We start from the raw sequence: 13,564 nt of genomic DNA on the forward strand, positions 1-13,564 counted from the left end.
TCTTTTTTCAACATAGTACTGGAAGTCTTAGCCAGCACCATCAACAAGAAAAAGAATAAAAGGCAGCCAGATTAGAAAGGAAAAAGTAAAATCGTCTCTGTTTGCATATGGTATGATTTCACATACAGAAAACTCTAAAGACAACAACGGCAACACAAAAAATCTGTTCAAACTGAAAAACAATTTCAGTAAAGTTGCAGGATACAAAATCAATGTATAAAAATCACGTATATAAAAATGTTTTCCTATATACAATGAATAATCTGAAAAAGAAATTAAGAAAATCCCATTCATAATAGCATCAAAAATAATAAAATATTTAGGAATAAATTCAACTAAGGAGGTAAAAGATCTTTGCACTAAAAACTATAAAACATTGATGAAAGGAATTGAAGAATACACAAACAGATGGAAAGATATCCCATGTTCATGGATTGGAAGACTTAATAATGATAAAATGTCCATAATACCTAAAGTAATCTACAGATTTAATAAAATTACTATCAAATTTCCAATAGCATTTTTCACAGAAGTAAAAAAATACTAAAATTCATATGGAACTATAAACGACTCCAAATAGCCAGGGCAATCTTGAGCAAGAGGAACAGAACTGTAGGCATCACACTTTCTGATTTTGAAATGTTTTACAAAGTCACAGTATTCAAAAGAGTAGGATACTGACATAAAAACAGATATATAGACCAATGGAATAGAACAGAGAGCGCAGAAATAAATTCATGCTTGTACAGTCAGCTGATCTTCAACAAGAGTGCCAAGGCTACATAATGGGGGCAGGACAGTCTCTTCAACAAGTGGTGCTGGAAAAATTGGATGTCCACATGCCGAAGAATGAATATGTTCCCTTAACTCACGCTGTGTACAAAAATCCACTCAAAATGGATTAAAGACTTACACATAAGACCCAAAACTATAAACCTACTAGAAGAAAGTATAGGGTAAAAAACTTCTTGACACTGGTTAAAGCAATGATTTTTTCTTTTTAATATGACCCCCAAAGCACGGGAAACAAAAACAAACATATATAAGTAAGATTAAATCTAACTAAAAAGCTTCTACACAGTAAAGGAGACATCAAAAGAGTGAAGGGGCAACCTACAGAATGGGAGAAAATATTTGCAAATGTACATTTGGTTGATATCCAAAGTATATAAGAAATTCAAACAACTCAATAGCAAAAAAAAAAAAAAAAAAAAAAAAAAACCCAAATAACCCAATTTAAAAATGGGCAAAGGACCCGAATAGACACTTTTTAAAAGAAGCCAAACAAATGGCCAATAGGTATATGAAAAAGGTCCTCAACATCACTAATTACAGGGAAATGCACATCAAAACCGTAATAACATATAACTTCACGTCTGTTATGATAGTTATCACATTAAAAAACAACAACAACAACACAAGAAATACCAAGTGCTGGCAACGATGTTGAGAAAAGGGAACCCTCAAAAACTGCTGCTGGACATGTAAACTGGCACAGCCTCTATGGAAAACAATATGGTGGTTCCTCAAAACAATTATGAATAGAACTAGCATATGATCCAGCAATCCCACTTCTGGGTACACATCCAAAGGAAATGAAATCAATATCTCAGAGAGATGTCTGCATCCCCATAGTCAATGCAGCACTATTCACAATAGCCACGATATGGAAAAACCTCAGTGTCCCTTGATTGATAAATGAATAAAGAAAATGTGGAGTATACACACAATGGCATATTATTAAGCCTTAAAGAAGAAGGAAATTTTGCCATTTGTGACAACATGGATGAACCTGGAAGACATTATGGTAAATAACATAAAGTCAGATGTAAAACTATAAACACTGCATAATTCCACTTACATGTCAATCTAAAAAAGTTGAACTTATACAAGTAGATCTTAAGTGTTCTCACCTAACACACAAAAAATTTAACTATGTGAGGTGATGCATGTGTCAATTAGTTCCATTATGGCAATCATTTCACAATGTATACATATATCAAAACACCACATTGTACACATTAAATATATACAATTTTTTTATCAAGTATACCTCAAAAGTTTCCTCTTACCTCCAAAATCAACAATAGATACATATGGTTGACATATTTTAGGTTCCTTTTTGATCAGTATTTTTTTTTTAATTGTGGGAAAATACACCTGATGTAAAATTTACCATCTCAACCATTTTTTAAGGGTACAATTCAGTGGTATTAAGTCCATTCATGATGTTGTATACCATTACCAGATTTCAGATTACTTAGTAAATGGTTTTTTGTAGATTTCTTTTTCTGAGTGTATTTGCTGTGATGATGTGAATGTGTTCTGTTGACATTTGATTCAGAGTAACAGGTAATAAATAAAGAAGATACATATATGTATGTATAAAAGACTAAATTTTGCAAACTTTCCAGCACTATTATTCAAGCAATATCTAAATATTTTACCTCTTGTGCTTCATGGGCTATTAACTGGTCCATTAACAGTCTCCGCCGTCTTTTCTCCCTTTGCTCTCGTGCAAAAGCATCTTCCTCAAGGCGCTTTTGGATTTTTTTAATATAGTCATCATCCGAATAAGTGTTTAACAAATCAGTAGTTGTCTGGCCTGCTGTTTCTAAAGAAGTCTTGGAGGCACTAAGGATAATAATTTTATTTAGATTTTTAAAAAATCAATGCAATCACATGCCACTCCTTGTGACTATGGAGGAAGACCTCAGGAAAATTCTCCCTTGAATGCTGTTACTTTATTAATACAAGCATTAAAGCAAATATTAGAACTTCATTGTGACACCCATAGCTTATCATTAGATTCCATTTGGTGCATTTCTGGACTCTATGTTGGGAGGCCATTAGCATAGCCTTTTTTCTAAGCCTACTGCCTACTTGTTCTTTCACTTCTCATGATCTTCATTGTGCCCAGGGATCTGAGGTTCTCTCCCTCTTCTGCCTGCTGGCTCTAGGCCTCTTGCCTCCCATGTTTTGAATCAAGAGTAAGCACATTATTGATAACCAAAGTGTCAGGGAAGGCACACCTGTAGTCCTAACGTCAGGACACTGAGAGTGCTTCCATGGATGGCTGCTTCTGTGGATGGCTCCATCCACAATAGCCCTCCGCTCCCCCATGCAAATGCAAATTGCTCTATGAACTCCCAATAACTTTCTGAACGCTGAGACCAGTGGCCCACCTCTTACTGGAAGCTTGGCAGCTGAAAAATGCCTTGCTCATCATGCCACACTGGCCAGCACAAGACTGACCTCGCCTCTTGACCGAGTCCTGGAGACCCAAGTAAGAAGGCCTACATTGGTTCCTGTCTTACCTCATGTCCAAAGTTAAAGGATCAGGAAAAGCCTGGTGGTGTTACCAACAGAAGGCAAATACACTCAATTTGGTGGGACAATGGTGGCTTAGGACAAGAATTTACAGATTCATTCAAAAGTTATCTTTGGAAGTAAAAGATACATTTTTATGTATATAAGGATCAAATAATCAATTCTCATCTGCATACCTCTTCACAAAATAAACAGAATACAATAGTACATGGTACAAGATATACCTTGTTACCTGTCAATAAATAATGTTTTAATATTATAAATATTTTTCATGTTATAATTTATTAATGTATTCAGTTTAAAATACAACTTACTATCTTATCCAAAAGCCAAGGACACATTAATATGATATGTAGGAATTAACTGTCATCAATTCCTGCACAGAGAGAAGTATTCTTATAAAAGCATAGTTAATTCATGTTTAATGAGGTAACAATTGCACGTCTATAGTATAGATCATATGGTATTATAGTTCATTATTTGTACATTTGCTGCTCCCAGATGAACTCTGAGCTCATAAGAAGAGTGTCCTGTTACACTCCTCCCTGTTCTGGTGCCTCACAGTCCTGACATGTAGCTGATGTACGATCAACTTCAAATGATATGTCAAGAAGTAAGATACAGAGTAATTCTTAAAAAAAAAAAAAATCACACACTGAAATTCTGGTTATTTTATCAGCAGGCGTCAACCTTCAGTTGTATCTTGTCACTAAGAGTCTTTGAGCAGAAATTGTGTAGCTACCAAAGCCTCAGTAAGATCAAATACAGAGTTTAACCCTATTTATTAAGAATTAGAACAAATAAGTACTTACAAAAATTATGTGGCATAACTTTTTAGACCATCCTTTAAAATTTTTATTATGTTTTTACTCAAATGTTGCTTTAAAGATTTTTTATTTATTTGTCAGAAAGAGAAAGAGCACAAGCAGGGGAGCAGGAGCAGAGGGAGAATCAGGCTGCCCGCCGAGTAAGAAGCCTAATGCAGGACTCAATCCCGGGACCCCAGGATCATGACCTGAGCCGAAGGCAGCTGCTGAACCAACTAAACCACCCAGGCATCCCTCAAATGTGTTGTTTAAAAGAATTTGCTTTGGATTGCACATGGCTTAAAACACATAATATGTTGCTTCTTCTTTATCTATCAATCAGTCTGTCCTCCACCCATCCATCTGCTGTCTCATTCCAATTAAGGTCTGAAGAAACGTACATGATATTTACTTGAATAAATACTTGCTTTCCTAGATGTGGGTTTCTTGAGGGCAATAATTATGTTTGCTCTATATCTGCTTGTCAGGCCTCCACAGAGTTAATAATTGGGTGTGTATGAATTACTAGTAATTGGAACCTTGGCCAAATTTGTGTATATTTAAAAAGCAATTGCTAGGAAGAATCTAAAGTAAATCTACGGATTCGAGTGTCAAATTACAGCAGCCAACAATCTCAGCTAAAAAAAAAAAAAAAGCAGGACGCAGCATTTATTATTTCTGTTAGAAAATAAAGACTGTGCATGTGGGGGAAAAGCAAGCCATGGGAAATTGTGCATTGCTCTCACCGAGACAATGTATCGTTCTTCCACAAAAGACAAAAGATGGACTTTGAGGGGCCATCCCTGAGGAACTGTTTGAGGAGCAGGCTGTGAAACCAGCAGCTGCAGAAACTGCTCCTTATGGTCAATTTATGAGATTTTAGTGCTCTGTGGAATCAAGGAGTGTGAAGTTTTTGAAAGAGCCCAGAACATGCTTGATTCTAAGCTAAAAATTCAGAATGAACTAATGCAAGGATTAATAAAGGGGCTTAACAAAGGCCATACTGTAGCATAACTTTTGTTTTCTTTAAAAGTTTGCTCCAGACCCATGCTTCCCCTTTATTTGGGGCCTTTAGAGAAAATGCCCTTTGTGCAGCATAGTGAGAGGGATTTGGAATCCCAGAGGAAGCTTCACAGTCACTGGTGACTGGTCCAGGGAGTTTGGCTACCCCAGGCGCTATCCTACTGCTCTGAGAATCGAAGTGAGGATGTCTATATTTCATGGCCCCCCAATGTTAATCTCTGGCAAGACCAAGTGAAGGGTTCTGCAGAAAAAGAACCTGTGATAGACACAGCTATTTCCCTTTTTCCTCAAATCAGAGCCCCAGGTTTATTCAGGAAAACAATGTACCCAGCTAAAGACTACATTTCCCAGCCTCCCATTCTGCTAAGTGTGGCCATGTGACAGAATTCTGGCCAATAAAACATAAGCACGAGTGTTCCCTGGGATTTCTGGGAAGGTTCTTCAAGTAACTATTTCAGCTCTTTCAGATAACTGCTTTTTGCCTATCTTCCTTCCTTATATCTAGAATGTGGGCCAAATGGCAAGAGCCCCAGGAGCCATCTTGTATTGTGAATGTGAATTTGAGGACAAAAACTACACAATAGGTCAGTGGAGCTAAAGGAAGGCCTCAGTCCTTGATGACTTTGGAGCGCCAGCAGATGCCCCGAGCTGCTTACATTCTGGTTTCTATTACATGAGAGAGAGGTGAACTTACATCTAATTTAACCTGCTCTTGTTTGGGGTTTCTAAAACTAATTGATAGGTTCCAGATGGGTTGGCAAAGGCAGTAACAGCAAGCAGAATGAACGTTCACAGCCGTATTGTACAGGATGATGTTTAAAACATTTAACAACTGACGTGGCAAGGACACGAACGGATCAAAATGGGTGCTGGTGCAGGAATTAGGGGCCACTGCTATGTTTGGTGTTAATTCTGGTTGCTAAATTGTGTGGAAATTCAGGGGTCCCAGGAAAGGGACCGGCCATAGAGCTACAGGGAATCCCATTCACCTAAAGTAACAAAAGTATTTCAATATTCTAAGATGGTTGCTCTGGTGAGCACCATCTGCTTATCACTCCAGAGTGAGTGGCCGGTGAGATGAGTGAAAGAGTTGGAAGAAATCCAGTGGTTTCACTGCCCAGTCAGGGGTGGTGTGGTGGGGTTTGGGTGGTGGCTACTGGGTGGGTAGGCTTGGATTGTGTATTCTTTAGTCTGAAGCAGCACTGATAAATGGCAGTGGGGATCAGAATAGGGCATCAAAATTTCTGCAGAGGGTACATTCTTCATTTTGCTTTATTTTCCTTTCACACCTGATTTCCTCACCACCTCTTCTTCTTTTTCCTACTTCTCCTCATTTGACTCTGTTTCTTCCTCAGAAATATTAATATGGAACTGATTTATATAATATGTGTCAGTTTTTCTTCCTTAACAGAGATTTCGTTCATATTCCATAATATGTGAGTGAGCAGAATTTGGAAAGTTCCCATTTAAAAATGTGGAAGACCTCAAGTTGCTCCCACCTATGCAGACCCGACTCAATTATCTTCTGTGAGTCAGTGACTCCTAATAGGAAAGAAAAGGGGAGAGGCTCTTTATCTTTAGGCAAATGAAGCCCATTAACCAGGCACTTTTTTCAATAAACTCACCGAACTGACCATTTCAGTGACAGTTAAACTCATTCGACAAATTTTACTGCTGCTCCCTATGCTAAATGCTGAGCACACAACATGAAAGAAACCAACGAGTGTCTAATAAAGGCTTTATGACAAATTTAAATTAGTGGTAACTTGAAACAATTTTCATAAATGCTTAAAAAGTGTATGAACTTAGGACAGTAAGCATAGCATAGAAAAAGAAAATAACTTCCCATCTCATAATGGCCACTTTCCCTCCTGATCTTTACAAAAGTTGTTAACGAACAACTAATCTGAATCTTAGCTCACTTACCTTCTTTCATATACTCTCTTAATGAAGCTTCCACAAAGTAAAAAGATCTTTGGAGCAGCTATTCCCCATAAACTATTTCTGAGAATTTAAAAGTTACAGGTAGAACAGAATGCAGTTCTGTGATTGTTAAAGTAATTCACATCTCACCTTTCTTTGGCCTGGAGATCCTTTTTTATTAAGGCTTCAAATTTCTTAATCTCATTAGCCACATCCTTTAAAGAAAATTCATTATTAGTTTTCTATCTCTAAAAGCCATTGAAAATCTTCATTTACCACATTCACTTAAGAAATTTTCAAGGTGGTATGCACTACTAATTCAGGCTAATTAGGAGGCAAGATATAAAAGGCTGCATTCTAGAATGTTTTTATAATTCTGATTCATTACTTCTGGCTGAGGCTAAATATACCTAAAAGAGTGTGAAAGCTGCCTTACCTGAATCATTCCATTCACAATTCTAGCTCTGACACTGCAACAAAGGCCATTTAATAAGAATGAAGATTATCAAAGAGTCTCGGGCCATGGATTTTTATTTGCGATTCTTTTAAAGATGAATAAGCATTTTTTTGGGCATATAAATGCTTCTCCAAAAATTGTTGTCTTGGATGTTTGAACATTTCTTGTGCATCCTTATTTATGCTATGATTTTGCTCTCTGAAGATTAGTTTACCTCATCCTTTGTCTACTGAAAATCCTTATTAATAAACTTTAATCACCTCAGAAAAATATAAGAATTAAATACTTTCCTAAAATTTGGATCTAAAAAAACCTCTATGGGTAGTATCCTTCAGAACCCAAGGACAGGATATTTTTTAAAGGGATAAAGAAAGGGGGGGTAATCAGAAGGGGGAATGAAGCATGAGAGACTATGGACTCTGAGAAACAAACTGAGGGCTTCAGGGGGGAGGGGGTGGGGGAATGGGATAGGCTGGTGATGGGTAGTAAGGAGGGCACGTATTGCATGGTGCACTGGATGTTATATGCAACTAATGAATCATCAAACTTTACATCAAAAACCAGGGATGTACTGTATGATGACTAACATAATATAATAAAAAATATTTAAAAATATTAAAAATAAAGAAATGTGGATTAACATAAAATGCAATGGATTTAGATATCAGAGAGACCTGTCAATCTCTGCTTTACCATCCTGTGGACCAGGTATGGGACCAGAGTGAAACAGTGGCTTTCTGAGTCTCAGTTTCCTTATTTAGAAATTGGGGGAAATAATACCCTACTTGGAGAGTTATTTGCAAATGAAAGATAATGTGAAGTGGCCAACCCACAGTCTGACATAGAGCAGATGCTCAATAAATGGTAGCTATTATTCTTTTCCTGAGGTCCCAGGAGAGAATATCATTAATAATCACTGTAGCAGAATGCAGTGTAGACTGCAGGAATTAGTATCAAAATTTAGTACCGCTCCCCTATGAAATATAAGCAGATGGTATCCTGGAATGACTGACAGCTGGTATGGTCTAATAAAATATCACTAGTGTAGGTATCTTAAATTTAAATATACTGATAGCAAGCAAACCACTTAATATTTCTGGTACTCACAGAAAAATAGTGCAGCAGGGTGAGAAGGAATTGAGTAAAACTATATAGTAGGAATGGCATATATATGGTATGTGTACCTTGATTGACACCTCTGTCCCCATGGTGATTATGACCCATCACAGCAGCACCATTCTAGAATATTTCTGTAGTGACCACAGAATCTTTCTCAACACAGGAGTCCAGATTGGTACTGTCATTTAATATGAGTTTCTTATCCCTGACCTACAGATACATTCTCTCATTCTGAACAAATAACAGGATAATATGGATTAGAAATGCTCACAGTAGAGGGGTTTTGAATGAGAAGGAACTCTGCCACCAATAATTTGAAAAGGAGCTAAGAAGTTGGGGGCATTCTCTCTATATATTTTAGAGAAAGATCATTTTTTCATTAAGATTAACATAACACCTAATTAAAGGATTATCACTTACCTCTGCCTCTTTTTTCTTTTTCATCATTTTTTGGGCCTCAAGTGCTCTCAAAGTACGATTCGGTGCAGGTTTCGGAATCTGTATGATAGCTGCTTGGATTTTGGCCATTATTTCGTTTTGTCGTCTTCTGCTCAAGCGTTGCTGAATATCCCACAGACGTTACTTTAGTTGTTCCACTCATCAGAATAACAGGCTATGTTACACACTCACAGGTACACATAAATACATTTTTCAAAACTCAGAAATTTACCAATGGACTAGGTGTCACAACTGTGTAATTAGGTTAGGAGCAGGTATCAGTATGACTCGTTTTGAAAAGTATGATATTAAAACACAATTCTGGGGGGCACCTGGGTGGCTCAGTTGGTTAAGCATCTGCCTTCGGCTCAGGTCATGATCCCAGGATCCTGGCATCAAGCCCCACACGGGGCTCTCTGCTCAGTGGGGAGCCTACTTCTCCCTCTCCCTCTGCCTGCCATTCCCCCTGCCTGTGCTCTCTCTCTCACTCTCTCCCTCTCTCTCTCTGTCAAATAAATAAATAAATGTCAAAAAAAAAAACACTACAATTTCAGAATCCTCAAATTATGTCTATCAGATGTGTATCTTCATTCTAGGTGGTGACACTAAAAGAATAATAAAGGCGCCTTAGATACAAAGAATGTAATTCTTTCCTAATTCTACCTTCGGACCTACCCAATAATGTAAAGAGAAAATGCTGTCTCTAAAGATGGTCTGAAAGAAAATTGCATCTAGGAGATGGTCACTAGGACGACTTCTGGGGAACCCAGGAGATATGACGAACTTCCCCAAAACTCAGTCACAATTAAACAATGAGGTCAGAGGCTACTTCAAATATTGAATTAAATATTGAATTATGTGACGCCATTATTAGATCATCTCTTCTCGACCCGGGAGTAATTATTTTAAGTAGAATATAAGCAGAAGTGAAAGAAAAAAAATCGTGAAAATCAGACAAAATATTTTAAAGAATAGATGACTTAAGAAATAACATGTAAAAGTAATCATGATTTTGTTACTAAAGTATCATATTAGAACTAATAAGATCATTTTTCCTATATCCAAAGAAACTTCAATTAACCACTAAAAAGTCAAAAATTATAAATAACTTAAAATTTTTCTTCATTTTACTTTCCAACATATGAATTTTTATGTAGTTGCAATATGTTGATCTGTTCTTCTTAAGAAAACCAGGAAGACATAGGCTCTCCCTTTTGTCCTATTTGCTCCCTACCATCTTTTTTTTTTTTTTAAGTGAGAGAGAGAGAGAGCACAAGCAGGGGGTTAGGGTGGGGGAAGAGGAGAAGAGAGAGAAGGAGCAGGTTGCATGCCTAGCACGGAACCCACCGTGGGGCTTGATCTCACGACCCTGAGATCATGACCTGAGCTGAAATCAAGAACTGGATGTTTAAGTGACCAAGCCACCCAGGCACCCTTGCTTCCTATCATTTTTAACATAATTTATTTCAGATTTAATGGTTTCATCTTTCCTTTCTCCCAACTTTCTTGGGACACTTTCTGCATTACATTTAGCACATCAAAGTCAGACGGGCTGGTTCCTTAAAAATTAGAGCCCTAGCATTTGGTCTTAAACTCTACTTTAAGAGTGCCTTGTCTGCTTACCATGCAATACGAGGGGAAGCCCAGTGCTTTATCTACTCTCTGGCAAGTAATGAGATCATAAGATCTTCCAGAGTTTGTCTCTCATCTTTCCTTCCCTCTGCACAGGGGGTCTGACTACATTCAGGATATGTTCATTTCTTATCATTCTCAATATATGAGTTTAAAAAGTAATTTATAGTGCAAAGAGAAGAATTATAATTCTTTGCCTGTAGTTTACACATTCCATATACGTAGTCACCTGAAATTCTCTTGAAAATCTTTAATGATTCCACACACCATCATGTTCTCATGTACTTAAAGGCATAGGAGATCATTCAAGATTTTCAGAGAAATTTGAGAAGCAGTGGGGAGTTAGTCAAAGCAAGAAGGGCCAGAAAGAAGGCAAGAGATGTTTAAGGGGTTTGGAAAAGGAAGCGAGCAGAATATCATCCCACATTGCCAGGACGAGAATAAGTGAGGCAGGACAGGAAGACCAAGGGATTGCAAAAGAGGGAACACAGAGGGGGAGTGCCCACGCTACATCTCTTAGTGGGGACAGTCGTCACAAGCCTTCACCGGAGTGGTTAGTAGCAGCCCCCCAACGCTGATGCATCTGAAGCATTAATTTCTACCGGACAACTTAAGAAGAGATCAACTTGTCCTGTCACTCCAGAGAACGGCAGTTTTTGCTCTTGGTCACAAGGAGAGGTGACGGCAGGAGTGGGAATGGGGCAAAGGGGAGAGTGAGAGAGAGAGGTGAGAGCGGGGCGGGGCATGAGTCAAAGGGACACGCGGCTGGCGCTACATTAATGCTTATGCAATGTGTACTACAGACATAAACTGCAAACAGTAGACACTATGCACTAACGGATTTCTGGAAAAATCATACTATAAAACCTTTTCAATATTAAAACATCTTTGTTCTTCCTTGAGTTTTTGAAATTTTTCAAGTTTCTCAAAATGCATTCGGACAAGATCTTCTTTCATGTGTTTATATTTTTCTTGAAACCTGTGTGTAACCCACATCAGATTGAAATCAGTTTGACGTGGTATCAGGTTTCTAAGTCTCTAAATGGAGAAAGCAGTTCAAAAGATTTCATTAGAAAGTAAAAAGTATGTTGTTATTAAAAGCACACATAAAATCTGTCTTCAAAATAAAATTTCTATGAATTACTACTGTTGATGGTTAAAATAAATTCAAGCCCCATACTAGTCATTCATATCTTTAATTTACATGAAAACAATAAAAACATGATTTGAGTCCTTTCTTATAAAATAGTTTCATATATACTTTTCTATTTTTTTGCCCTGAGTTTAATTTTTATTTTTTTCTGGGTTTAATTTTTTAATGAATGGTATTTGAATTCTTAGAGAAACACATTTTCATATTAATAATCTTAGAAAGCCAACTCAAAATATAAGAGATAATATAAGAGCCAGATTCCTTCTATAACTTAAGCTACTTCCTATTAAAAAGTGAAGAAACATTAAAACTTCCAGGCGACTGGAAATGAGAGTCTAACAGTATAAGAAAATGAGCCTCAAAGATGATTGTAAAATGGGGCACAGAGCAATATGGCTAATGGATTTAACTAAAACTTTTATATCTAAAAGTAATCTCCTTAAAAGCTGAAGACTTACTTAAAAAATTTTTTTTTTCAAGTGGAACTCTTATCCATTCTTGGTCCTTCTCTTCTAAAACCGCCTCAGCAGATCCGGGCACTTACTCAGAAAATCATTTCAGGACCTTTCAGCTGACTCTAAGCCCTGCTCACCCTCCTGCTCTTCTCCTCATTAAAAATGGCTTGGCCTCCATCTTCAGAGGCAACAAAAATGTAAGGTCCTTGAACATCCCACTTCTCTACTTCAACACATATCTGTGTCCTCAGCTTAATTATTATCCTCCCCCAAGCCAGGAAATACCCACAGAGGTATAATATAGCCTACGGTCAAGTGTGTGCCTCTAGAATCATCTTGACCACCTACTAGCTGCACTACGTTGAGCAAGTTACTTAACTCCTCTGCACCTCGGTTTCATCATCTGTAAAATGTCAATAATAAAAGACAGGTATCTTATCAGGCTATCGTGAAGATCAAAGGAGATAATATATATATCCACTACCTGAAACAGGGCTTTGCACCTCACTATGTACAATCAGTAAATTTTAGTCATTACAATTATTATGTAAGACACCTGCATTTGCCTCTACCTGGAATCAAAGAAAAAGGCATGTCCAGTTCTTCCTGAGATACCTCCTCCCCACCTGGACCATCAGCGGCACCCTCCTTTCTTCCCCGGAGGACCCTGTTCCACTTGACTCTCACACCAGTCATCTCATGCCACTGATTCTTTTTCTCAACCAGCCAGTTGTCCCAGTCTCTACGTCCATAAAGGAAGCAAATAACTGCACATTTTTCGTGAGCTACTCTTCCGCAGCCACTGTTCTTACCCCCACATTCCTTGATTGAACAGTCTATGCTCCCATCGGCCTCATCTCAGTTTACTCTTCAACTCACCATGTTCTACACTATCCCAGTGATACATTTTTCTCTCCCGAGGATGGAAGCTCTGAGGGGACGGGGACTTTTCCTGTGTTAACTGCTGTGCGATTGCCTGCCATACAACAGGAGCCTGATAAATATTTGTTTAAGCAATGCATGACGCTGGGAGGTCCCCATGGCCAACAGTAAACACAATGGCTTCTTGTTGGCCTCGACTACACAGCTCTTATAGCACTTGTTCCTGTTAACTGTTTTATACTTTACCAAGGATTTGCTCCTATATTGCTTCCTTAAAATGATTAAAAATAAATAAATAAATAAAGCCTGACTCTCCAGAAGGTAGAGATAATCAATCTTGTTTCAG

At 37.7% G+C, this 13,564-nt stretch overlaps 1 protein-coding gene across 3 annotated transcripts in view; it reads right to left on the bottom strand.

Annotated features, from left to right (window-relative positions):
* The window catches only part of LOC123785470 (sperm flagellar and cilia associated 2), a 135,365-nt gene that overhangs the window by 102,968 nt on the left and 18,833 nt on the right, over positions 1-13,564 (bottom strand). For 2 of the 3 annotated variants that reach the window (XM_087867937.1, XM_087867938.1), the window contains exons 4-6: positions 9,079-9,219; positions 7,233-7,297; positions 2,448-2,634 (exon numbers count right to left, since the gene is read on the bottom strand). In XM_087867937.1, the coding sequence (XP_087724063.1) occupies positions 2,448-2,634; positions 7,233-7,297; positions 9,079-9,219 (393 nt within the window). Of the gene's footprint in view, positions 1-2,447; positions 2,635-7,232; positions 7,298-9,078; positions 9,220-11,595; positions 11,767-13,564 lie in introns of all 3 variants that reach the window. The other variant, XM_087867939.1, reaches the window with a different exon arrangement.

This window comes from Ursus americanus, chromosome 15 (genome assembly GCF_024610735.1).
Source record: "Ursus americanus isolate L20-20 chromosome 15, mUrsAme1.1.p, whole genome shotgun sequence".
Taxonomy (NCBI): Eukaryota; Metazoa; Chordata; class Mammalia; order Carnivora; family Ursidae; genus Ursus; species Ursus americanus.